At 42.5% G+C, this 24,398-nt stretch overlaps 1 protein-coding gene across 1 annotated transcript in view; it reads left to right on the forward strand.

Annotated features, from left to right (window-relative positions):
• Positions 1–24,398, forward strand: part of DOCK2 (dedicator of cytokinesis 2) — a 459,408-nt gene that overhangs the window by 192,022 nt on the left and 242,988 nt on the right. The window contains exon 27 of the mRNA XM_061129423.1: positions 12,928–13,023. Coding sequence (XP_060985406.1) covers positions 12,928–13,023 — 96 coding nt within the window. The remainder of the gene's footprint in view (positions 1–12,927; positions 13,024–24,398) is intronic.

The raw sequence follows: 24,398 nt of genomic DNA on the forward strand, positions 1-24,398 counted from the left end.
AACATTAGATATGTGATAGAACTTTTAAAATATTTAAAATCATCATTACAACTAAGGAACAGTGAAGAAAATTACGCAAGCTTCATGAACAGGGAAACAGACACGCACACACACGCTATAGGGGTCAGTGAGGTGAGAAAGAGAGAGAGGGAAGGAGAGAGAGAATGAACTCTAACTTCTCCAGCTGAGGAGAATGCCTTTGCTTTAGGAGGCAGGATTTTATCAGCACCATGGAGAGCAGCACAGATTCCATATTGCTTCCTTATAGAGATGAGTTTCCAGAAAGAGTTTTAATTATATCCAATCTTAACTGAAAAGACAACACTGATGTCTATATAACTGCACACATAGATCAGAAGATACACATTCATTCCTCAGATTTATTGCTTTTTTTTGACCAATCCTCTTGTATTTAAGATTAGCCTACTTTCTCCATCCCTTCTGGGCAAAGCACAGAGGTTCAAGGGTAAGATTTTAAAGCCTCCTGTTAGTAGTAATTTTTCTAAAGTTTTTGGTATAATTGATCTTTAAGTCTTATCAGTGAGTTCAGGCTCTGAATTCTGGCTGAGACACAGGATCCTGGGATGTTTCATGAGAGCTGTCTCTGAACTCAGTTTTATGCCTGCCTGATTTGGGAGGGAGAGAGTCCATTAAAAAAAATTGGACAGTAGAGTTTTGATTTTGGGAGACCATGCTGAGGAAACTAGATCAATCATCGCTGAATGAGCCATCTGATACCTATATTCTTTGTCTGGAGGATTAGGGACATTTTCACTGTTGGAAAGAGGGGAGAAGATTGTGTATATACTTTGATTTCTCTCTCCCCTGGTCTAAGAACCCCTTAGTCATTTGTGTGGGGCCAAGCTGTGTGGCCCATACAATTGAGGAACTCCATGGCCAGAAGCTTCCAGATTCTACATTCTTATTCCATCCCCTTATCTAAGCATCTCTCCTTACTCTCTACAACAGTTATGTGACATCTCACATTAGCTTTTCTAATTAATTAATGACATGAATTCTACATCCCCTTGTTAAAAATGTGATTGCTTACTGTGTGTCAGGCATTTGTGCTGAGTGTTGGACCTAGAATAATGACAGTCTAACCTTTATCCTCAAGGACCTCCCTTAGGATTCACAATCTATTTGTTCAACCACAGAAGCGCGATCAGGTAGGACTGGGTACGCCATGACTTTCACCTCAGAGGAGCTTGTAGTCTAGTATTCTAATGCTCTCGTTCAGGGCCTCCTTTGAACAGGAAAGAATTAGCCTTCAGTCAAAGAATGACATTTTATTCATGGAACCGCAAATATCAACAAATAGTTGGAGGTATATTTGAGAAATCATTTGCAGGATTGTGGGGGGAGAATCATTCTTATCTGTACAGGCACCTTCTTTGCCTAAAGGCATTGCAGGATTGTGAATGAAGGCTGGTGAAGTGGCGTAAAGCAGGAGGAGACAGAGAGGAAATGTTTGACTCCCAGTGGAGGAGGAGAGAGAGAAGAAGTCAGGAATGGAGGGGTGGAGGAGGCTCTGGGTAATCAGGACACAGAGGGATGGAACCGTATTTAAATCACTTTCTGGATAAATAGCAAAGATTTTCACCACCAGGGTTTTTCACCGTTTCTTATCATATTTTTAAATCATATTCTTATGGATACATAAAATACATTGTCTCATGAACAAGAAAATGCATTAAACATTAAATAATTTATATGCTTGTTTAAACAAATGGGTAATATATAAGCACCTTCTGAATTCTCTGACCAACAGAGTTTAACATGGTTCCTATATGGAGTTTATCTTATTCAAACAAGGAATTTTGACATTGCCATAAGGCAATGTAATAACACTGAAAATGAGTTAGTGTACAATTTCTGTTAATTAAAAAAAATTATAAATAGCTCACAAGCCCCATTTCTAAAGTGGAAACCTTAAAGGAGCCCATTTCTGGTTGGCCATTTGTTAATTTATCTTCCTTGTTACATGTATATGTTATAAGTAATACAAAATTGCTATAAAGAAGCCATGCACATAATACAGGAGCCTTGCAACCAAGAGGACACAGATTCAAATTCAGCTCCATCACCTACTCTGTGATTATGGACAAGTTTAATAAGCCTCTGAATTCTGTCATCTGTAACATGGGGAGAACCAGTGTGTAGATTGATAAGATTATTCTGTGAATTAGATGAGATGTTCCTATAAAGACCTTGTAGTCGTATCTGGCATATATTAAGTGCTTAACGTATATTGAACAGCGATAATAATTAGATTAGAATGGACCTTATTTTACATCTTAAAATAGGGTAACACTTATCCCCGGGGTTTTGGTCAAGATGCAGCAAAATAAATACAAAGCACACAGCCTGGGAGTTGGCGATGGACCGGGAAGCCTGGCATGCTGCAGTCCACGGGGTTGCAAAGAGTCAAATACGACTGAGCGACGGGACTGAACCAGACTGAGCACAGCCCGCTGCCCAGCACACAGTGTGAATTCAGCAGATGGTAGCTGTGTTCTTTACTCATTACTCCTTACACAACCCCTGTAAATGCCTTCCGTTTTGAAGAATAAAACATGAAAGTAGAGCATCTCCAAGGTACATCTTCACAAATGGCTCCACCCAGCCTCCATGCATCAGCATTAAGATGGTGGACTCTTAGACTCTGGGAGGTTCAGTTTTTTGCACTCTAGGCTGTGGTGTTGGAGATTCCAGTATTAACAAAGCCCCCACAAAACAATTTACAGAATCTGAATAAAAGCAACATTTCTCTCTAGGCACAATGGTATTTGTGTGTGTGTGTGTGTGTGAGAGAGAGAGAGGTGATAGTTTTGTCACTTTTTTTTTTTGCTCTAAGTAGATTGTTTTACTTGCCATGAAATGTAGGTTAAAAGCTTTTGATAAATGGAATAATATATTTCATAGTTGCGCCTTTTTGCAGAAGGGTTGGCCTGTGTGACTTTGCAGTGCCTCTTGCCCACGCTGTCTCAGTAACGTTGACAACAGCTCTCTGCGTGTGAGCACCGGGGCTCCGTGGCCCCCTCGGGAGCACAGGGCGAGTGCTGTCCCGGAGGGGGCGCACCCTCACCTCTGAGCACAGAGCTGGCCGCAGGGCACTGCAGTCCCCGGTGTGTGTCCACCCAGTCCTCTGTGAATATGGTTCCTTAGGTGTGTAGCATGCACGTAGCAAGCTTAGTCACTCAGTCATGTCCGACTCTTTGCGGTCCCACGGACCATAGCCTGCCAGGCCCCTCTGTCCATGCAGGAATACTGGAGTGGGTAGCCATTCCTTTCTCCAGAGGATCTTTCTGACCCAGGGATTGAACCCAGGTCTCAGGCATTGCAGGTGGATTCATGACCATCTGAGCCACTAGGGAAGCCCTAGGTGTGTGGACTGACTCTAATTTTGTTCCAATTGGGCAATAGTTCTATTTTCCTTATTATTACATGTGATTATTGTGAAAATGTCCAACAAATCTTAGCAAGTAAGTTATCCCTTTAACCTCATATCTCTTCCTCTCCTCCCTGTTCAAGATTATCACTGTTAATGGTTCCCTATTAATTTTTTCATAACTTTTGGCCATAGAAAAACATTTTTCAAAATACAAATTGACTTATATCATATGTGGTGCTCTGTAGTCTGCTTGTACTGATATATTAAGGATATCTTTCCAAATCAAGATGTATCAATGTTCCCCTTACTCCACTGTGTGGATAAGCCATCATTTATGTGATAGGATCCCAATTTGGGGACATTTATCTTACTTGCTACATTTGGATATTATAAGTGATACAATATGCTATAAGCAGCTGTGCACACAAATGTCTGTGTTATTATTTACTTTGGACACATATACAGAATGATGTATCATCTACAGAATGCTGCCACATCCATTCATGTCTGTGATCCTAAAAAACAGAGGCAGTGGCAATTACAAGCCTGGACTCCCGAGTCAGACAGACTTGAGTTGGAGTTTAGATCAGTATTTATGTGGCATGTGATCACAACCAGAACCTTGGTTTCCTCATCTGTAAATCTTGGATAATGAAAGTATTTCCCTCATTTCATAGGGGCTTTCGGAATTCCTTAAGGTAATACATGCATGTTGTTCAGTCACCCAGTCATGTCTGACTCTTTGCGACCCCATGGGCTGCAGCACTCCAGGCTTCTCTGTCCCTCACCATTTCCTGGAGTTTGCCCAAATTCATGTCTACTGAACTGGTGATACTATCCAACAATCTTATCCTCTGTTGCCGTCTTTTCCTTCTGCCTTCAATCTTTCCTAGCAAGTATGTGCATAATATGTAGTAAAAACTCAAAAAATGTTAGCAATCATGTGTTGGAAATACCTACAGAGAACCATTAGGTTCGCAAGGTAATTCTGGTATTGTGGGTGCTGTTATGCCACAGGTGAGGAAACTGAGTCTCAAGGAAGGAACATAGTTAGTGGTAGCTCTATAATCTCTCAAGGTGAAACTATATCTTTAGAATCCTAAAAATCATTACCAGAGAGGTTTTGGAGGGTTTAAAGCACTTCCCACCTCAGCGCCACCATCATACTTTGTATCATGGAAGGAGATAGAATTAGACAGAAGTGAGTTCAGGTTCAGACTTAGCCACCAATCAATGGATAATTCCTGAGCAAGTGGAATTATTATTCCTGTGTAAGCCTCTCTGATCCCTGTATTTCACATCTGGAGCTTCAGTGGGTTTTTAAGATAAGGAAATGAAATGCATGTCAAGTCTACACGCGCAGCTCCTGGCTTATAGCATGACCTTGAGATTGTCAGGTAACAGTAGTGTGAAAGTGAGAACCCACATCTTCCTTTCCTTTATCATCTCCCTCTACCACCAACTCGAACTCTCCCCTCTAGAGAAAACTAACCTATAGTGCAAAGACACTCATGACCGCAAGAAGGCATTGCCCAAGTCCTAGCCAGAAAGTGGGGGTTACTCATGGGTAGGAGAGGCAGAGATGATGGGGTGCAACAAAGAACCCACCCAACCTCACTGATCCTGACTCCCATGTCTCTTCAATCACTAGCTGACTCTTTCACTTGCCTCCCACAATGAGCTGTTCTGTGGTAAAGTCAGGTCTTTCAGAATGGAAACCAATTCACGTAGGAAGAAAGAAAACAGCATTAAACCCAGAATTAAACTCATGAGAAAATCACATCACCTCCAGGAGCCAGAGCAAAGAGAGAAGATGACTCTGCTTTAGGTGATAGTGGGTACTGTCTTGGAAGTTAGGATGTTTTCTTTCTAGGTTAGTGTTGGTGGTGCTTTTGAGATCAGAAAGAGGTTGAAAAGACTTTCTATATAGGAACACGAAGAAGAGAAAAACATTAGTGTCCATGGATGTTATGGTCAGAATATGCGTTATTACTCTTTTGTTAAACGAAGAAGGTCTTTGGATTTAACTCTGTAACTGTGACCCGATAAGAGGAACCGGGATTGTCCTTGGCATGAACACAAGGACCAGGGCTGTTTGCATGCTGGAGCAGAGGGAGCAGTCAGTTGGACTTTGCTTGGTAGAACTGATTTTTCATTCTAGCTCTAATGACATGACTTGTCACTGGTTACGTGACCTTGTAGTACTCACCCGCCCACCCTCCCAAGAAAGTTCAAGTTTTCTTTTCTGTAAAATTAGGAGCTACATTAAAATTCTTTTTGAAACCTGAGACATCTGTATTATATAATCTCATTTTTTAGTTATTTAAACATTGACCCATGTACTTGTAATTCTTCTAATTAAATCCACTCACTTATAAATACTTAAACATGAAATTTTAGGGTAGACATCTTTGAAAAGATGGTAGATGAAACATAGTTATACATTTTGCTCCCTGTTAAAAGCCTACTGAAAAAATATTAAAGGGAGTTTTATAAAAGGAAGATAGATATCATGCGAAAAAAGTAATAAATGACATGATTCATAAGCCAGCAGTGCAGAAAACTGAAAACTCACCCAGTCTAAAGCAAAGATTGCCCCCACAGTTTGAGGAAATGGTGGTACCAAGTGTCCCTGGAGGTAGGATGAAGGAGAGAAGTTCAAACAAGGAGGATCGGTTGCAAGTCTGTGTAAGAAGCAGCCTGACTCTGAGCAGCTGGGTCACTGAACGTTCATTCTGTAAAGAGGAGGGAACAGCAGGTATCTGGACTGGGAGACACCAGGCAAAATCAAAAGGAGTGATGTCTCACTCAAAACAAGGTTTCAGTCAAAGTATGCATCCTGAAAAACAACCAAACAAAAAAAATGAAGTATGCATCCTGGAATCTGACAGGCCCAGCACTTTGGCCCCACTCAGCTTCTGCAGTGCTGGCAGCCAGGCCTTGACCCTTCAGACAAGAGATCAGAAAAGTCCTGTCTGTGTAATCTGACCAGCCCAGACCAGCCCAGAAGAAAGAACTGTGTGTACTGATACCTGAGCTTCTCATACTAGCTCCCCAGTCAGATCACCCTGCAGTGAAGCTTCCAGACCACAGTCCTCCTCCCATGCCCCGTGTTGGCGGCCAGCCTTTGAGTTACCCACACTAAAATGTGATCATATCACCCCTGGTTAAAGAGAACTAAGGAAGAGCTCTGGGCTTCCCGGGTGACACTAGAATGGAAATTGGTTACAGCTTACCAAACATTTTAAACTGCTAAATATGAATGTCAAAGTGTTAGACAGCCATGTCCAGCTGTTTGCAACCCCATGGACTGTAGCCCACCAGGCTCCTCTGTCCATGAGATTCTTCAGGGAAGAATCCTGGAGTGGGTGGCCATTCCCTTTTCCAGGGGATCTTCCCGACCCCGGGATCAAACCTGGGTCTCCTGCATTGCAGGTGGATTCTTCACTGTCTGAGTCACAGGGGAGCCCATGCTAAATATGGATCAAAGCAAAACTGCACGCACTACGGCTGGATGGGAAGGAGGAATGGGAGGGACACAAGGGCCTAATGGGGGAGAGACAGCATGAGAGTGCGATCCTTGTCTCATATGGTGGAGAACTTGCAGATAGCACCAAAAGGAAGAAAACATTTGTTTAAAAAAGGAGTAATGCACGCATGTTTTTGGCAACACAGTCATAAATACCAAAATAACAACTTCAGCAGCTAAGAGAAGTAAAGAAGTTCCCCTGGTGAGGAGAACATCAGGCACTGCTGTTTTGTTGTTTTGTTTTTCTAATGAACCTTGGAGAATATTTTTAAACTACATACATTTGTAACTTTGATAAAAATAAAGAAATTTATGTCACTGTCGTTAAGTAGTCAGCATCAGAGTCCTCAAACAGTTAAAAATGTCAACTACGGGGACTTGCCCTGGTGTTCCAGTGGCTAAGGCTCCCAGTGCAGGGACCCTGGTTCCGTCCCTGGTCAGGGCGCTAGATCCCCCGTGCTGCAACCAAGAGTTCACATGCCACAGCTAAGGATCCTGCGTGCTGCAACGCAGACTGAGGATCACACGTGTGGTGCCTGCATCAGTCACACAGTCGTGTCTGACTCTGTGCAGCCCACCAGGATCTTCTGTCCACGGAATTCCCCAGGCAAGAATCCGGGAGTGGGTTTGCCATTTTCCTCCTCCAGGGGATCATCCCGGGGATTGAACCCGTGGTTCCTGTGTCTCCTGCATTGCAGGAAGATTCTTTACTGCTGAGCCTTCAGGGAAGCCCCTGATTAAGACATGGTACAGCGTGTCTTAATAAATATCTGTTATTTATAAATTTATAAATAAAATTTATATATAAAATTTATTGATAAAATTCATATATATAATTTATTGATAAAATTTATAAATTTATAAAATTTATAAATATATATGATTTATAAATAAAATATATATAAATTTATAAAAATTATAAATAAAATTTATAAATATATTTATGTATAACAGATACATAAATAAATATCTGTTAATATCATCTTATGCAATTAGATAGCAAGTGTCAGAGTTTTAGTTGATAAACTAGGGTACAAGCTGAACAATGAAAGAGCTGATTTAAAAGTATTTAGGATTATTGATTTTTTTTTTTTGTGGGAGAACATATGCTTGTAGAAAATTATCCTTACATATAAGACAAAATTCTACAAGTCAGTAGAACCTTTAGCAAATTAGCAAAAAGCAAAAAACAAAACTCACATTTGGTTATTTTTCTACAAGTTAACCTTCATCTTCATAGAGCTGTAATATTTCTGGTTTCTAATCAGTTGTGGATGGTTCAGTTCAGTTCAGTGCAGGTCAGTTAAGTTCAGTTCGGGAAACGGGCTGTGCTCAGTTTGGTTCAGTTCAGTTGCTCAGTCGTGTCTGACTCTTTGCGACCCCATGGACTGCAGCACTCCAGGCCTCCCTGTCCATCACCAACTCCCAGAGTTCACTCAAACTCAAGTCCATTTAGTCGGTGATGCCATCCAGCCATCTCATCCTCTGTCATTCCCTTCTCCTCCTGCCTTCAGTCTTTCCCAGAAGCGGGTCTTTTCCAATGAGTCAGTTCTTTGCATCAGATGGCCAAAGTACTGGAGATTCAGCTTCAGCATCAATCCTTCCAAAGACTATTCAGGACTGATCTCCTTTAGGATGGACTGGACTCTCAAGAGTCTTCTCCAACACCACAGTTCAAAAGTATCAATTCTTCAGCGCTCAGTTTTCTTTATAGTCCAACTCTCATATCCATACATGACCAATGGAAAAACCAAAGCTTTGACTAGACGCACCTTTGTTGGCAAAGTAATGTCTGATTTTTAATATGCTGTCTAGGTTGGTCATAGCTTTTCTTCCAAGGAGCAAGCATCTTTTAATTTCATGGCTGCAGTCACCATCTGCAGTGCTTTTGGAGCCCCCCAAAATAAAGTCTGTCACTGTTCCCACTGTTTCCCCATCTATTTGCTGTGAAGTGATGGGACCGGATGTCATGATATGGATGCTAATCGAACAAAACTACATTTCCTGAGAGTGTTAAGAGGACTGCTCCCCTCTTTTCCAATATGGGCTTGTCAGAAATGTTGTATTTAAAAAACATGCATCCTCATTTTGCTTTATTTCCAAGTTTCGGATATTTTCCCTAGACACTTGCCATAAATAAGCTTTAACTTTAAAAGTAAGCACTAAAAATAAAAGAATATTACTAAGTTCTCACTAGATGCTGCTGTGAACTGTCTGCTCTTTGTTAAAAAAAAACTTACCCTCTTTGTTAAAAAAGGAATCTTGCATGAACTAGAGGGGTGTTAAAGACATATTAGCACTAAAGAAAGATTTTTCTACTTGGTGTTATCAAAAGGGTTAACATAACCCTTTCTAATATTTGAGAAACTTCAAAAATTGGAAAGAAGGGGATACCTTTCACACAGTTGTATTCAAAGTTAGGAAATGCTGTGTCTCTATATTACTACTTAAAATTGTCTCATATATGCTATGCCCTATCACAATGCTGGAAACACTGTGGGAAAGCAATAGTTTTGAATCTCATTCCGCAGAGTCCTTGGGCTGACATCAGGACTAGGATGAGCCAGGAAGACAGGGGTGCTCCTCCACCCCCATGTGAGCTCTCCTTTCATTATGTGATATAGTAGGTTTAAGTATAACATTTCATTTAAAGAAAGGACTCCAAGCTCCTTCCAGATCTCACAGCTTATGATTATTAAAAGAAAAAAAAAAAAAGTCACTACAATTTGCAGTGTGTTTAGGTTGGAAGGATTAATTTCTTTGCCAGGGCCATAATAGGAAGACTGACTTTGTCGTTTCAATTACAAGCCACCGTTTAGTTCGAGCCTGTAAGACACATTCCTAGAGGTTCCCTCCTCTTGCCTGGCAGCAGAGCAATTAACGGCGGGTGATTTGTGGCTGCAATTTTACTGCTTAGCGCAGGTTTATCATCTTGAAAGTTTTCCATTTGCATATATGCTATACATTCTTTGGGTGACATTTCGATATCATTCAGAGTTTAGATTGCGCATTGCCTTGTACTGCACTTTCTGCTACGTGATGGGAATCTGTAAGCCGAGCCAGCATGCTGCTGCAGACCCAGGAGAGCGGGAGTTGCAGCCACCACTCACTGAAGGTTTACTGCGTGTTGACCCTTAGTACTTCTCCTGCAGGACTTTATATTTCAAAACAGTACGTTGAGGTTTTTATTGTTTGTCACATTTTATAACTAAAAAAATTGAAATGCAAACAGGAATAGTAATTCACCCCAGGTCTCCCGGCTCAAATAAGCAGAACTGAGATTCAAACCCAAATCTGTCTGATCCCAAAACACTCTGCTACACAACTTCCCCTATTGGGAGCTTTCAGATTGAAATGAATTGAATTTGACAGTTTTCTACTTTTAAATACCAAACTTCCTGAGCAGTCTAATTGATGCTCTTTGGATTAAGAAAAATGGCTATTTAAAAGAAGCAGGGGGCAGGAGGGCAAGAGAAAAGGGTTTTATTATCTGTATTGGTAAAGGAAGAGATGTAATCCTAGAAAAAAATAACATCAAATGGAAACTATTGTATAAATTTGCAATGGGCTTAAGTTGATGAAATGGCAAAGGAATACAGAGAAGATAAGTGAGTAATGAAAAAAAGCACTGAAGATTTCTTTAAAGGGAAAGAAAAGATTAGAAGTCACCGAGGGCAGTTGGAAACTGGCTCAACTGAAGGCAGAGTCTGTCCATTTTGATGTCTGGAAGAGGCTAACCAAGTTTCTAAAGTAACAACCAGAGATCTGTGTCCATGTTCCAGCCAGTCTGGGTGAGATTGGATGAGGGGAAGGTTCTGCAGCCAAACTTCTGGGTTTGAATCCTTTTTCCTTGACTTTCTAGCTGGGTATCTCTGGACAAATTATTTGACCTCTCTGGCTTCAGTTTCCTTATCTGAACAGTGGAGATCATAACATCATCCCTCTCGTTGTGAGGGGAACTAAAGTGTTTAGCAGTGTGCCAGGATTTAGTAAGCTGTGAGCATCATGCTCACATGGTGCAAGAAATAGGAGGTTGTAAACCAGTAAAAAGGCTTGAAGAAACAAAGGGGAAGGAAATCAGGAGAAATGTTCACCTGTAGCCAAGAAGTAAAGGGAGATGTTCTCTTGCCCACTCCTGAGCATCAGGAGGAAAATGTCAAATGTGGGGAAAGGCAGGGTAATGGGGGAGCTCAAGCCTAGCCAGAGACTGAGGTCTGGCTGAACTTAATGGAGTCTGAGAGTTGTTTCTGTAAAATACATGCCCTGATGGCAGCTCTGGTGGCAGAGGTTCTTGAAGTTAGCTCCACGGGGCTGGGGAATCGGGGATTAGCCAGCGTGTAGAAGTGAGTGTAGGGCAGAGAGAGAAAGCAAGCTCTGGGTTATTCATCTTTGAGTGCCAAGAGTCACTGAAGGCACACGGGGAGGGAAGGGCATTTTTTAGTAAGCACTTCTTGTTTTCTCATTCTCTCTTTCACAACTGTGAACCTTTCTTCCATTCATTCGTTGCATTAAGAGATAAACCACAGTTACGCTGGATGCAGCAATGATATATAAGGTGCTTTATGAATGAGTGAGTGGTCATCTGCTTTTTCAGCCACCATTTCTTTATCACTTTCTCTGTGTCAGGCTACTGTTAGGGCCTGGAGTCACAGGATGTTCCCAAATCCAGCCTTCATTTCTAGCACTTCACCGTGTGTGTCATGGTTCTCAGCCATCAGACTAACCCACAGGCAATTCAGAAATCCCTGATGTCCAGGATTTATCTCAGACCTACAGTTTTTCCTGCAGTGGAATTAGGCGAGTGAGTTTTTCCAGAATTGGCATTTTTCACTTTTATGTTCACATCAACCTTGAAAGACTGGTTAGAAAACCTTTCACGGTTTATAAATAAGGAACCTGGAGCTCAGAAAGGTTAAGATGATAAGTGAGGTCACACAGCAGGTGAAGGCAAAGTTGGAACTCAGGCCCAGAGTTACTGAGTTTACAATCCCACAGCCTTTCCACTTGGCCATGACTACTCTCCCAAGTATACATGAATGAAACTCCGTGCCTTAAGTCTATGCTGATAAAGGGATCTGAGGACATAGGCAAACATACATAAAACACTTCCCTACCATAACATGTGCTCAAAAACCATCAGCAAGTCCTACCCAAGGTTCAGGGACTTGTATTTAAAGTGGCAGAACCCTATGAATGTTACAACCTGGCTCATTGAAACTCTCGCTGTTTGCAGATGACATGATCCTCTACATAGAAAACCCTAAAGACTCTACCAGAAAATTACTAGAGCTAATCAACGACTATAGTAAAGTTGCAGGATATAAAATTAACACACAGAAATCCCTTGCATTCCTATACACTAACAATGAGAAAACAGAAAGAGAAATTAAGGAAACTATACCATTTACCATTGTCGACTTCTTTCATCCAAAGTGGATAAAGCACTTTAAACTGCACAAGCTCTCCCATAGTTATGGTTTTCATTACCTACCCCAGCCCCAGCTACAGAAACACTGCCTTCTTTTATTTGTCTCTCCAGCCTAGAGGTAACAGTGGCTGCCTCCTATTGCTAATCCCTCAGTTACCTTCTTTGGTGTTTCAGCTTTTTCATCACCTGTATAACCAGTTTCCTGCATTAGATTCCCTCTTATTCCAGGTTAGATTCTGTTACATGGGTGAAGAAACCAAGGTTCAGAGAAGTTAGGTAACTCACCCAATATAATAATTCTCGACGGGGTTAGTACTCTGAACCATCAGTTTCTGATTCCAGAGTTTAAGTTCTTGATCGCTGACTATTGTTTAGGGTGGTTAGTGAGGCTCCTGGTGCCCCAAGCAGGTGGTGATGGCAGGGGAGTTTGGTGGCGATGCTGGTGCTGCGGCTGACGGTGCTGGTGGCGGTGGACCTGGCGATCACCCTGTTTTACCACTGCTGTGTGTCCTCTGGGAGAGGTGTGCGGCGTTCATACAGTGCCCTGGTTGTCACACAGATGTCTCTGTGTTACAGGCCTTCACCTACCACCACATCCAAGAAATCATGGTCCAGCTGCTTCGCACGGTGAACCGGACAGTCATCACGATGGGGCGGGATCATATTCTGATTGTGAGTAGATCTTTTCCTCTTGTCAAACATTCCAAACTGTTTGGGGTCAAGGAATGACTTTTCTGGAACATCGGTCATGTGAAATGCCCAGCAACAATTGCTGCTTTGTTTCGGATTATGGAGGTCAGACGTTTGCTGTGTGGGCTGGGAGAAGGTGGGAGTTAACTCGAGCTGCTCAGATAAAAGCAGATCTAGGACGTGTCTGCCAAGGTGAACGCAGCAGGTGAGTGGGGCCTCTCAGTGTCAACGTCCTCCTCTACAAAGGGTGGAAAGTTCTGTCGCCAGAGCGAAGATTGTGTAGGTAAGGCATGGCCAACTGTCCCTCCTTTGCTCAGTCTCACGGTGGTCTTCCATCTCACGCAGAATAAAACCCAAACCACTGCTAGAGCTTGAAACACCCTCTCCCCCTTGATGGTTCCTTTATGTGTTTCTCCCACACATAAAACATTATTCCACTTGCTAGTCCCTCTGCTTGGCCTATCTCTTTCTTGCTTATGCCCTGATGTTAATCAAGTCTTGGCTTAGGTGCCACCTTATCAGAGAGACTTTCCTGCCCTGACTGCTCTGTCCACAGTATCCAGCACTTGTCCATCTGCTTTCTATCTCTACACCTTACTCCTTCATGTTTCTTAGTTCGGTTCAGTTCAGCCGCTTAGTCATGTCCAGCTCTTTGTGACCCCATGGACTGCAGCACGCCAGACTTCCCTGTCCATCACCAACCCCCAGAGCTTACTCAAACTCATGTCCATCGAGTCGGTGATGCCATCCAACCATCTCATCCTCTGTCGTCCCCTTCTCCTCCTGCCTTCAATCTTTCCCAGCATCAGGGTCTTTTCCAATGAGTCCATTCTTCGCATCAGGTGGCCAAAGTATTGGAGTTTCAGCTTCAGCATCAGTCCTTCCAATGAGTATTCAGGACTGATTTCCTTTAGGATTGACTGGTTTAATCTCTTTGCAGTCCAAGGGACTCTTTTAGTACTTATCACTATATAAGTGATATATATCTGTATATGTGTGTGTGTGTGTGTGTGTGTATTCTTTAATTTCTTTGCTTATTGGCTGGCTCTCCTTGTAATAATATGAGCTGAAGAATGAAAAGATCTTTGTCTGTTTTGTTCATTTGTATCTTCAGACCCTACAGCAGTGCCTGGAATATAGTAGGTACTTGATAAATACTTGTTGAGTGAATGAATGAGTGAAGGAAAAAGTGAAATGTACCAGGCAGGAACTCTAAAGTTTAATGGAGACAAGTACTACTCAGCTTTGATTTATTGAAACTATGTGGTGCTGGGGTCCAGCCTCAGCAGGATCCAGGGGTACCCTCAGGATGAACGGCGTCGGGGAGAAAGAGAGAGAGAGAGACCAGACTGGGGGTGTGCAGCAGAGTCTGGCAAATCTTTATTTTTTACCGTAGCTTTTATTTTCTAAGTTAGTACATTTTTAAGGGGAAGATAGTTTAATATTACATCAGCTTATCCTTCAAGAAACGAGGGTGTTTTCTGCATACTTCTTTGTGAGAGTCTTGTACATTATCTTCTGGCCTTGGGGCCTATTGACATTTTATTACCTAGGTGAATGCAAAGCTGTTTTCCGTAATCTATTCTTTAATGAACACAAAGGTCAGTCCTTTTGCAGAAGTTACCAGTTAAATTTATCTAAAAGGTTTACCACACAAAGACTGCAGCTCTGGTGAGGCAGCCCCTGTTTAGCATTCCTGGTTAAAATTAACAATTCTAAACTCTTATTTTTCTAAATCTTTAACTGTAACCACTTCTGGAATAATATTTTTGTGTTCTCTAATAGGGCTTCCTCACCCCCGAAGGGCTCTGTGCCTATTAGGGCCTTTTGTGTGATCAGGTTCTTTATGCTGTTCATGATTAAGGTGTTGTGAGCAGTCATGTGCATTAGTATGCATTTGCCAAGCAGGCTATAATGCCAGCAAAGGGGTCTAAATTGAAACACTCCTTTCATCCTGGATAATCTTATAGGATACCACCATCCAGGGGACATATTGATTAAAGTTCTAAGTTGATTCTGTTTGGAAAGAGATCAGGGAAGGCCTTCTACCCGTGTCACAGAAATTAGGGAGTAGTCTAATATAGCAAGCGTCAGAAAGACAGAGATCATCTTTAAGGTGAGCGCCGGGGCAGCTTTTCAAAATCCCTGAAGTCCTGATCTGTCTTGCTTGTCAAGTGTTCTCCTCATGACCTTGCCATGGGGTGGGATCTCGTGTGCCGGCTCCGGCAATGTGGGATTAGCTATACAGCTGTCAGAACTCCCAACTTCTCGAGGGAAGCTTAAAATTCCCATACTTTATGTGAAATTTCCTGATGTTTAACTGTTGGCAGCTGCTTAAAAATATTTATAAACATTTTATGATCCCCGAACATCTGGATCCAGCTTTCAGAAAGCCAGTCTGAGATCTCTACTTTAAAATAGTACGGTGTGAGCAGGTTTGGGGGTGTTGACTATCGATAACTACAGCCTTGCTTCGTGGATACAGAGCATGTGGTGCTGAGGGTGCTGGGCACGTATTTGATCCCCACTTAGAGGCAGCTGAGTGTCACAGTCTTCTTCCTCCCCACTCAGTCCTGTCTGCTCATGTGGGTGCTCGGGCCCTTACTGCGCAACATGTACAGTTAAAGGAATGTGACATCCATGGAGGGCGCCAGCAGGGCCCAGGCGCTCCTGCCTTCTGACGCAGAGAGCCATGTGAATCATTCTCTGCCGTCTGTCCACCCTTCCACCTTTAAAGCATCACCATTAGTTTTTATTCATTTACAAGTTTCCACATCTGTGGTTCCCGTAATGCACCTTACATAAGCTTTTTATGACCTCCCTATTCTTTATTCCTTCTCTTTGGAGCCAGACCTAAAGACGATCAACAGTCCCTTTGGCTCATTCCATATATAGCAGGCTCTTAACTCTCAGTCTCTTTTTTAGAGCAGTGAGTCTCTAAAACAGTTCCTGGATCGTAGAAAGCACCAAATAATTGGTGTCTGTTATTATTTGCTTCCCATTTGGTGCAGTGTGTCTCTGTCCCTGCACATTAGCAGCATAGTCAGGCGGGCCGAGTCTGGCCCCATTCCATGCTGAGACTTTTATTTGGTGCTGTGTCCTGGTTGCTCGCCCTTCCAATGCACACTGCTCCCTGCTGGTCTGTTAATGTTTGCCAGGACACTCCCCTGCCCTAGAATGTTCGGTGGCTCCCTACTGTCTACCAGATTAAGGTATAAATGCACTAGTCTGGCCATTCTCAGCTTCTGTGATCTGGCCATAACCAAAATTTCCAGCCTTCTCATCTACTTTTATCCATCCACAGTATCCAGCCAAAATGCATATCAGTATATTGCCCCGGCTGCATCCTGGTGCGCTGCAGTCCTTGGGGTCACAAGGAGTCAGACACAGCTGAGCAACTGAACTGAACTGAACTGATGTTACCCAAGCGCGCCTAGCGCTTGTTCACTTTCATGCTGCTTTCTTTGTCTGGGATTTCTTTGTGTGCCATCTTAATCTGTTGGAATTCTACCTAGTCTTCTAGGTCCAGCACAAACTGACTCCCCTGTAAAGCTGCCCGAATCTCATCAACCTGGTTGAGATCTCCCCATTCTTCTAAATCACACAGTTCTCTCATCTTTTTTTTTTTTTAACAACTTCATGAAGATATGATTTACATACCATTAAATTTAACCATTATAAGTATTCAGTTTGATGAGCTTTTATAATGCATACAGTTGTGCTACTATAACCATAATTTAGTTTAAAATACTTTTTTTACCCCCAAAAGTTCTGTTTGCAGTGACTCTGCAGCCCACCCCTACTGCTTTACCCCTACCCTATCTAGGTCAGCAACCACTAATCTATTTTCTGTCTCTATAGATTTGCCTTTTCTGGAAATTTCATATAGCTGAAATCATACAGTCGGAGGCCCTTTGTATCTGGCTTCTTTTTGTGAATAGTTTTTTTGAGTTTCATCCATATTTTAGGGTTATTTCAGTATGAATTCCTTTTAATTGCTGAAAAGTATTACACTGTATGAATATATTGCATTTTGTTTATTCATTTTCAGTTGACAGATATTAAATTGTTTATGATTTTTGGCTATTGTGAATAATGTTGCTGTGAACATTTATGTGTAAATTTTGTGTGAACAAACTCCAATTTCTCTTGGGTAGAAATGTAGGAGTGGAATTGCTGGGGCCTACGGAAAGTATATGTCTAACTTTATAAAACACTGCCAAGTTCTTTTCCCTAATGTTTTTGCCATTTTACTTTCCCATTAGCAATGTATGGGTGTTCTGTGTTTGCCTACATCCTCACCAACACTTGATATTGTCAATCCTTTGGGTTATAACAGTTCTAGTGGCATCTCATTGTGGTTTTCATCTGTATTTATCTAGTGACTATTGGTCCTGAGCATCTCTTCCTTTGCTCTGCCTGTTTGGTTTTGTTTTGAAGTCATGTTCATCTGTGAAGTTGACATCTATAGTTCTTCTCTTATACCATAAGACTTGAGACTTGGGCCTATCTGTCAAACGGGGGTAATAACAGGCCTTTTTCCTAGAGTTGCTGTGACAATTAAATGTAGTAACACATGAGAAGCACTTGGACATGTGTTTCTTCTACATAGTATTTGTTTGTTTATTCACTCAGTATTTTCTGAGAGCCTCTTATATACTCAGCACAAAGGCTCAGAAATGAGTCTGGGCCTGCAGGAAAACCACGCCCTCCAATGGGATACCTCTCAAGTACCTCACACTCACTATCCCAAACCCAGCTCATCACGAACTCCCTGGAGTCTCGTGCACGCTCCCAGCATTCACCATCTCAGCTTATGGAACTGACCTCCTAGAACTGAGGCACTGCCCTTGACCCCTCCCTCTCTCCACTGCCACTTCTAACCACTCACTAAGTCCTGCGTTTTCAGCACCTCTGACCTCAGTCCCTCGCCACCCTACTCCGCACTTGGCTCTCAGCGCCCCTAGTGACACACTCAGTCATCAGGCTTGCCACACTTAGTCATTTACAAGGAGTTTTTCTGATTTCTGTGTTCATGACCCCTACATTCCATGGACTGCCTTGAGGACAGGGACCACATTTAACTTATCCTTTTTATCCTCACCTAGCAGGGTAGCCGGTTTACTATGGGTGCTCAGTAAATGTTTGTTGAGCAAAGGAGTGAATGAAATACTCCTTGAAAGTGTGGTGCTATACCATACCTTTATATTTTTGTATATGCTTTTCTCTCAATTTAGATTGCCTTTCCTTTTTCAGGGAACACTTTTTCTGAATACCAGGAACCCACATTTCAGGAAGTGTGGGTAGAGTGTAAAGAATTGCCTGTTCAGACTTCCCCTGCCCTGCCCAGGCCTGATGCTGGGCTTCCCTGGTAAAGAATCCGCCTGCAGTCCGGGTTTGATCCCTGGGTTGGGAAGATCCCCTGGAGAAGGGAAAGGCTACCCATTCCAGTATTCTGGCCTGGAGAATTCCATGGACAAAGGGTCCATGGAAAGAGTCGGACATGACTGAGAGGCTTTCCCTTCACTTCACTCCGGCCTGGTGCTCAGAGCCTTGCAGAAGTTCAGGGTTGCAAGTTGTGTCATTAGTCTCAATGGCCCTTGGGCTTGCTGCTGTAATTACAGTGATGAGAGTGCTGAGCAGGGGGCACTAGAGGTGTGTAGCCAGCACACCTCACTAGAACAGGGGTGTGCCTAAACTTGTTGTTGTTGTTTAGATGCTAAGTCCTGTCTGACTCTTTTGCAGCCCCATGGACTGTAGCCCACCAGGCTCTTCTGTCCATGGAATCTCCCAGGCAAGAATTCTGGAGTGGATTGCCATATTCTTCTTCAGGGGCCTGAACTAGAAGAAAGAAATAAACAGGTTTTTCCTAAGATTTAGCTTCATTTTCATAAAAATGGGCCTTTCCAGCAATTCTTAGAACACTCTCATCCAAATTAAAGAAGCTTATGTTGGAAAGTAATTAATCAGAGGTCAGGGGTCTCTGTTTTAGCACTGAAGGCCCAATTTAAATTCAAATTGAAATTTGACAAGGAGACGAGATTGTCATTCCAACCATCACTTTAAATTTTCCAGATATGATTTTTATTGGCTAGTTTCCATTACTTGGGAATATTAAACAGTCAATATTGGTGACAGAAACCGGAAGCATCTAGTTCTGAAACCCCAAGAGGCCCGACGGGGGTAGGCTGAGTTGCTCTTGTGTCACTGGGTGGGATTAAATAATGACTTTTTTCTTATTTGTAGGAGTAGAAATGTTGCAATAAAAGGTGTTAGCTATTAAAATTACAGGAACCCTAGCTAGGATGGATTGATTCTCTTGTGCAGCACATTGTAATTATCGTTTGCTGGGAATAGCCACTCCTGATTTTTCTCTGTGGACCATCTGCCTGAACAATGAAATGTTGATGGTAACAAATGAGCAAAAGGAAATTTTTACAAAAAGAAAAACAAATTTTTACATGGCTGCTTCTCTCTCTTCCTCCTCTTTGCCAGAGTCTAATCTGTCAGATAAATGTTTATTTACTTAAATGACCAAAGATTTTGACTTTGATGCTGAGAAAGGCAGCATGGTTTGGTAGAAAGGACCTTTTGGATAAGGGAGAGTTGGAGAAAGTTTCCACAGTCTAGACCTTGAACAATGAACTGTATTATTTTTTGAGATCTTTGTCATATATCTAAGTTTCCGAATTTGGCCAGTGCCCATCCTCTTTCTCTCTTTCCCTGCCTTCTGAGGCCCTGAGTCAGGGACAGAAAATAGATTTCACTTTATGTGCCAGCTCTGGTGGGTTGGAAATGGCTGCCTGTTGTACTGTGTTGAAAAAAATTCTCAGGCTACATCTTGGCTCAGTGGGAAGAAGTGCTGAATTGATTAGTGATGTCTGTTATAAGCATGAGATTAGAGAACAGCAATGTATACAAGATTCTTGCAAATATATGTATTGACTGAAGTAACTGGTGTTTTCTGGCCCAATCCAAAAGCTCCTTTATAACCAATATTCCCTTTCACATATTCTTAGCTCTTTAAGAAGGTTGTAGTATAAGAGCAGACATGCAATGGAAAAAGCCAGTAATCCAAGAGCGTGCATTTTTACCAGGGAATGGTTTCTATGTGCTGCAGTCATATTTTATCCAGTGTAAGATGCACCATGATTTTATGATCTCATTAGAAAGAGATCTTGCTACCGATTAAACTGCAGCAAGGTGGTTTATTATTGCACTGATTGTAATCTTCAAAGATTGCTAAAATATAAAGAAAGTTTGACTGAAAATCCCTATTGTGTGATGGAGTTCATTTTTGAGGCTCACAGGTAAGTGTCATCCTCTCCCATTGGTCAGGAGAATAGACTGACTGAGCTTCCAAAGATGGAAGCATCATAGTTAAAAGTCACATGGCTAGTAGCAGGATGGGATGTGAACCCAGGGACCACTGACATCAGACCATGTGTACCTTGTGTTGTCTCCCAGGTCTCTAAGTGTGGGGGGAAATGTCCAGGTTCACCTACACAGGTGAGGGGGCATCAGGGAACCCCTCTTTGGCTGATGAGTCCTGCTGCTGACTGCTCTAGAAAAGGCTGTGCCCAGCCTCTGGCCTCCCATGGCTGAGGATGGACAATCCCACAGAGAGAATCAGGAATCCTGAGCACCACCAGAAGTTCTTGGAAGGGAAATGATCTGATAATTTTGTCAAAATTAGGATCTAGCTTTATTTTAGGTAGTTAAAATAAGCCTCTTGGGGATATATTTTGGGCCTAATTACCCCAGTTTTTGCAGAGGAGTCTATTGAGTGATTAAATACAGGTAAATGCAGTTGAGATGAGGCTAGCTCCAGAATTTCAGAGCAATTTATTCAAAAAGGGAAAAAAAAGAGTGGAAAATATCCCTCAAAAAGCACTGGAGTCGTCAGAGAGCCAGGGTTTCAAAGCTCTGACTTCGCTTTCCAGATGACAAATGGCCCACCTGCTTGATTACTCTCTGCCACCTCTGAGCCCAGTGACTCAGGCGGCCTGAGCAGGGGCAGGCGACAGTGCCAGCCCCACTCACACTCAAGCCCGTCCCGTGGAGAGCTCGTCTGAGGGCAGTCCAGGACCTGAGGAGGTGGGGGTCTCGACCGGAAGTGGTCAGTTGACTCCTGACCTTCACTTGGTGAGTTAACACTTCATTAAAAAATGATGTGTATACTAAAGCTCTCATTTATTGAGAAAACATCAGTGTTCCAGGCAGAAAGTTAAGTCACCATATGTGTTTCACCTCACTTAATCTGCATCAGGTACTCATATATTACAAATGAAATAACAAACATAGAAAGGTTATATAACTTGCCTGTAACCACACAGTTTATTTGTTGGAAGAGCTAGAATTTGAACCCAACGGGTACCATTGCTAGAGTCCCTGATCTTAAATAGAATATACTTAAATATTACTTAAATATACTTAAATAGAATATACTTAAATACTCCTTAAATTGCTATTTAGGCATCAAATATTCTAAAGGTCCTAATGAGCACCTTAAACCCAGCTGCTTTTCTGCCTAGACCGTGGAACCTAATGGGATGACCTGTGTGGTAACTTTTAGAAAGCTATCAGATGGCATAAAATATTGGTGGTTTTATGATGGCAATGATATCTTTAGGATCAAGCTGTTCAATTCTGGTGACTGAACCATAAAACCTGTGAAATCAGAAAAATTTTCTGTTTATTTGAATGTTGGTGCTTATGAAATAGCAGTTCTTACAGAAAACAGCGCAGAATGGAGACAAGGAGATTCTAAAGGGCTTTGGGAGGACGGAGAGTCTTCTCCTTCCACATAGAGCTCTTCTCCGTATTCTGCGTATTCTAGTCTAAAGACCTCTCAAACGGAAGCGCTTGTCTCTACCAGTGGTGCCACCGGCCTGGGTCTGGCCATGACCGCCTCTCACTGCTGCCATCGCTACAGCTTCTAATAAGACACACTCCCTCCTTTCTCGTTCTGTTCCAGCTCTTCACACTGTGGCCAGCTTGGTCTTCTAAAGCAGCACTTTTCTGGGAGATAAAGCGCCATTGGCCCCACAGTCTCCCAGGATGAAGGCTCAGCTGCTCAGCATGGCTCTCGGGCACCCCGTGTAGGCCTCGCCTTTCCCCGATGCCCCTTAACTCCCACACTTGTGCCAGCTCAAGGGGACTGCTCTGTTGCTCCCAGAATGCTCCTTTCTCCTTCTGCATTCTCCTAAAGGCCATTCCCTTTGTCTAGAGCAGCAGTCTCCAAACTTTTTGGCACCATGGACCAGGTTCCTAGAAAAGAGTTTTTCCATGAATGAGGGGGAGGTATGGTTTCAGGATGTTTCAAGCACATTACATCTATTATGCACTTTATTTCTACTATTATTATATCAGCTCCACCTCAGATTATTAGGCATTAGATCCTGGAGGTTGGGGACCCCTGGTCTAGAAGAATCCCTCCGAATTTTCTTCTCAAGACAAGATCTTCGACCATGCCAACTCCTCTTCCTCCTTCAGGTCTTGACCCACATTCCACTCAACCAAGTTGAGATCCCTCCACTCTCTTCAACCTCGTGTATTCTTCATACTGTCATGAGAACATCTTTCCTAGCAACTGCAGGACAATGCCTGCCTCCATCACTTTGGCATCTCTAGGACACACTGTTTCCTGGCATACAGGATGATCTCAGTGAATACCTGCTGAAGGAATGAAAGATTCCTGCTATCTATTTTATTTACATACCATGCATCATTTTTTTCTCTTAACATGTGTTATTTGCATTACGCTTATACAAGTGTTACTACTGTTACTTTTGTGAGTTGATTAAACTAGGAAAATAAGGAAGAAAAATAATTGTTATTGAATAACTGGACCAAATGGAAAGGAAATGTTTATGTGTGTGTGTGTTAGAGGGAGATCTGGTTAAGAAAGGGAAAAAAAAGTATAAAGAGACCTGAATTTCCATTTGGTAACCAAAAGATGGCACCATGAGTGGGGGGTGGCTTGGCTGCTGCTTGGTAGGGTAATGTGGATGGGGTTTGTATCCAGTGGGTGGGCAAGCCTTGCTTTAATAATCAGGATTTTGGTAATTTCATATCAACGAGTACTTGGCCTAAAATACATATGCAAAAGGTGAATTAGGGTCTCAACTACCTAGGAACCCATAGTGTATGTGCGCAGACATCTGTTACCCAGGTAGATATGATAAAGTTGGGTCTAGTTCTTCAATGACATGAAAAATTTGACCAGGTGAAGACAAGGAATTATAAGAAGGAGCAGCATCTCTTGCCTTACGTCCATCTCCTAGCCTGTTAAACTCTGTCATTCCTCATGGTCATCTTTCTTGAGTGACCGCGTTGTCCTTTCTCCGTTTTGCAGTTACACAGCATTACCCTGTCATGTGGAACTTTCTCTTCACCCATCTAGGTTTCACAGCAGGCTAAGATACGTGAGGAAAAGGACTTTGTCCTCTTATCTTGGAGGTTCCTGCCCGTTGGCCCAGAGCATGGCAAGTAGAGGTGCTCATCTGAGCCATGAGGGTGAATGAATGGAAAGAACAAAGCTAGCTGAAAGCATAAATCAATGGTTAGCTTTAAAAAAAATTCTGACTTAAAAAGTAAGATGAGAAAAGATTATTTTCATGCCAGACTTTCTCTTAAGGATCTATTTTGAATACATGTATAAAATTCCAAATACTTTATTGGCCTTGTGTAGTAACATTCTTTTAGACAAATTAAAATTTGAGAGCCAGAGCATAAAAATCCAGCTTCATTTCCAAAGCTTCCTTTTGTTGCATGATAAGTCACATGATGGGAATTGTGAAGTTCCTAATTTTTTCCTAAATTTTATTTATTTTTATTTTCGGCTGCGCCAGGTCTTCGTCACTGAGGGCTTCCTCTAGTTGCAGTACTGGGGCTTCTCACTGTGGCGCCTCTCGTTGTGGAGCGCAGACTCTTCCCAGAGCAGGGATCGAACCCGTGTCCTCTGCATTGGCAAGTGGATTCTTAACCACCGGACTACCAGAGAAGCACCAAAAGTTCCTAAATTTTAAAAAATAGCCATTGCATTCTCTCTGGTCCACCCAATTGAACAGACCTCTGCCAGGAGGTAAGAGCACCCCTAGATAATAGACACGCTACTGCCTTGACAGTTTCACACGTGACTCAGTAACACGAGCCTTGTGGTTCTGCAGGGCAGGTGAGCTCAGACCCTGGAAAAGCTGTGGCCTCCCTTGGCCACCCCAGGGGCTGCTATTGGCAGGACCCAGAGAGAGGGAGGCAGAGACCAGGTTTGGGAACAGAACAGGGAGTGCTAGGAAATGCAGGACCGGTGTATCATTATCCTAATGAAATCGCCTGCAAATATCTCAGCGTCTTTT

Source organism: Dama dama, chromosome 25 (assembly GCF_033118175.1).
Source record: "Dama dama isolate Ldn47 chromosome 25, ASM3311817v1, whole genome shotgun sequence".
Classification (NCBI taxonomy): Eukaryota; Metazoa; Chordata; class Mammalia; order Artiodactyla; family Cervidae; genus Dama; species Dama dama.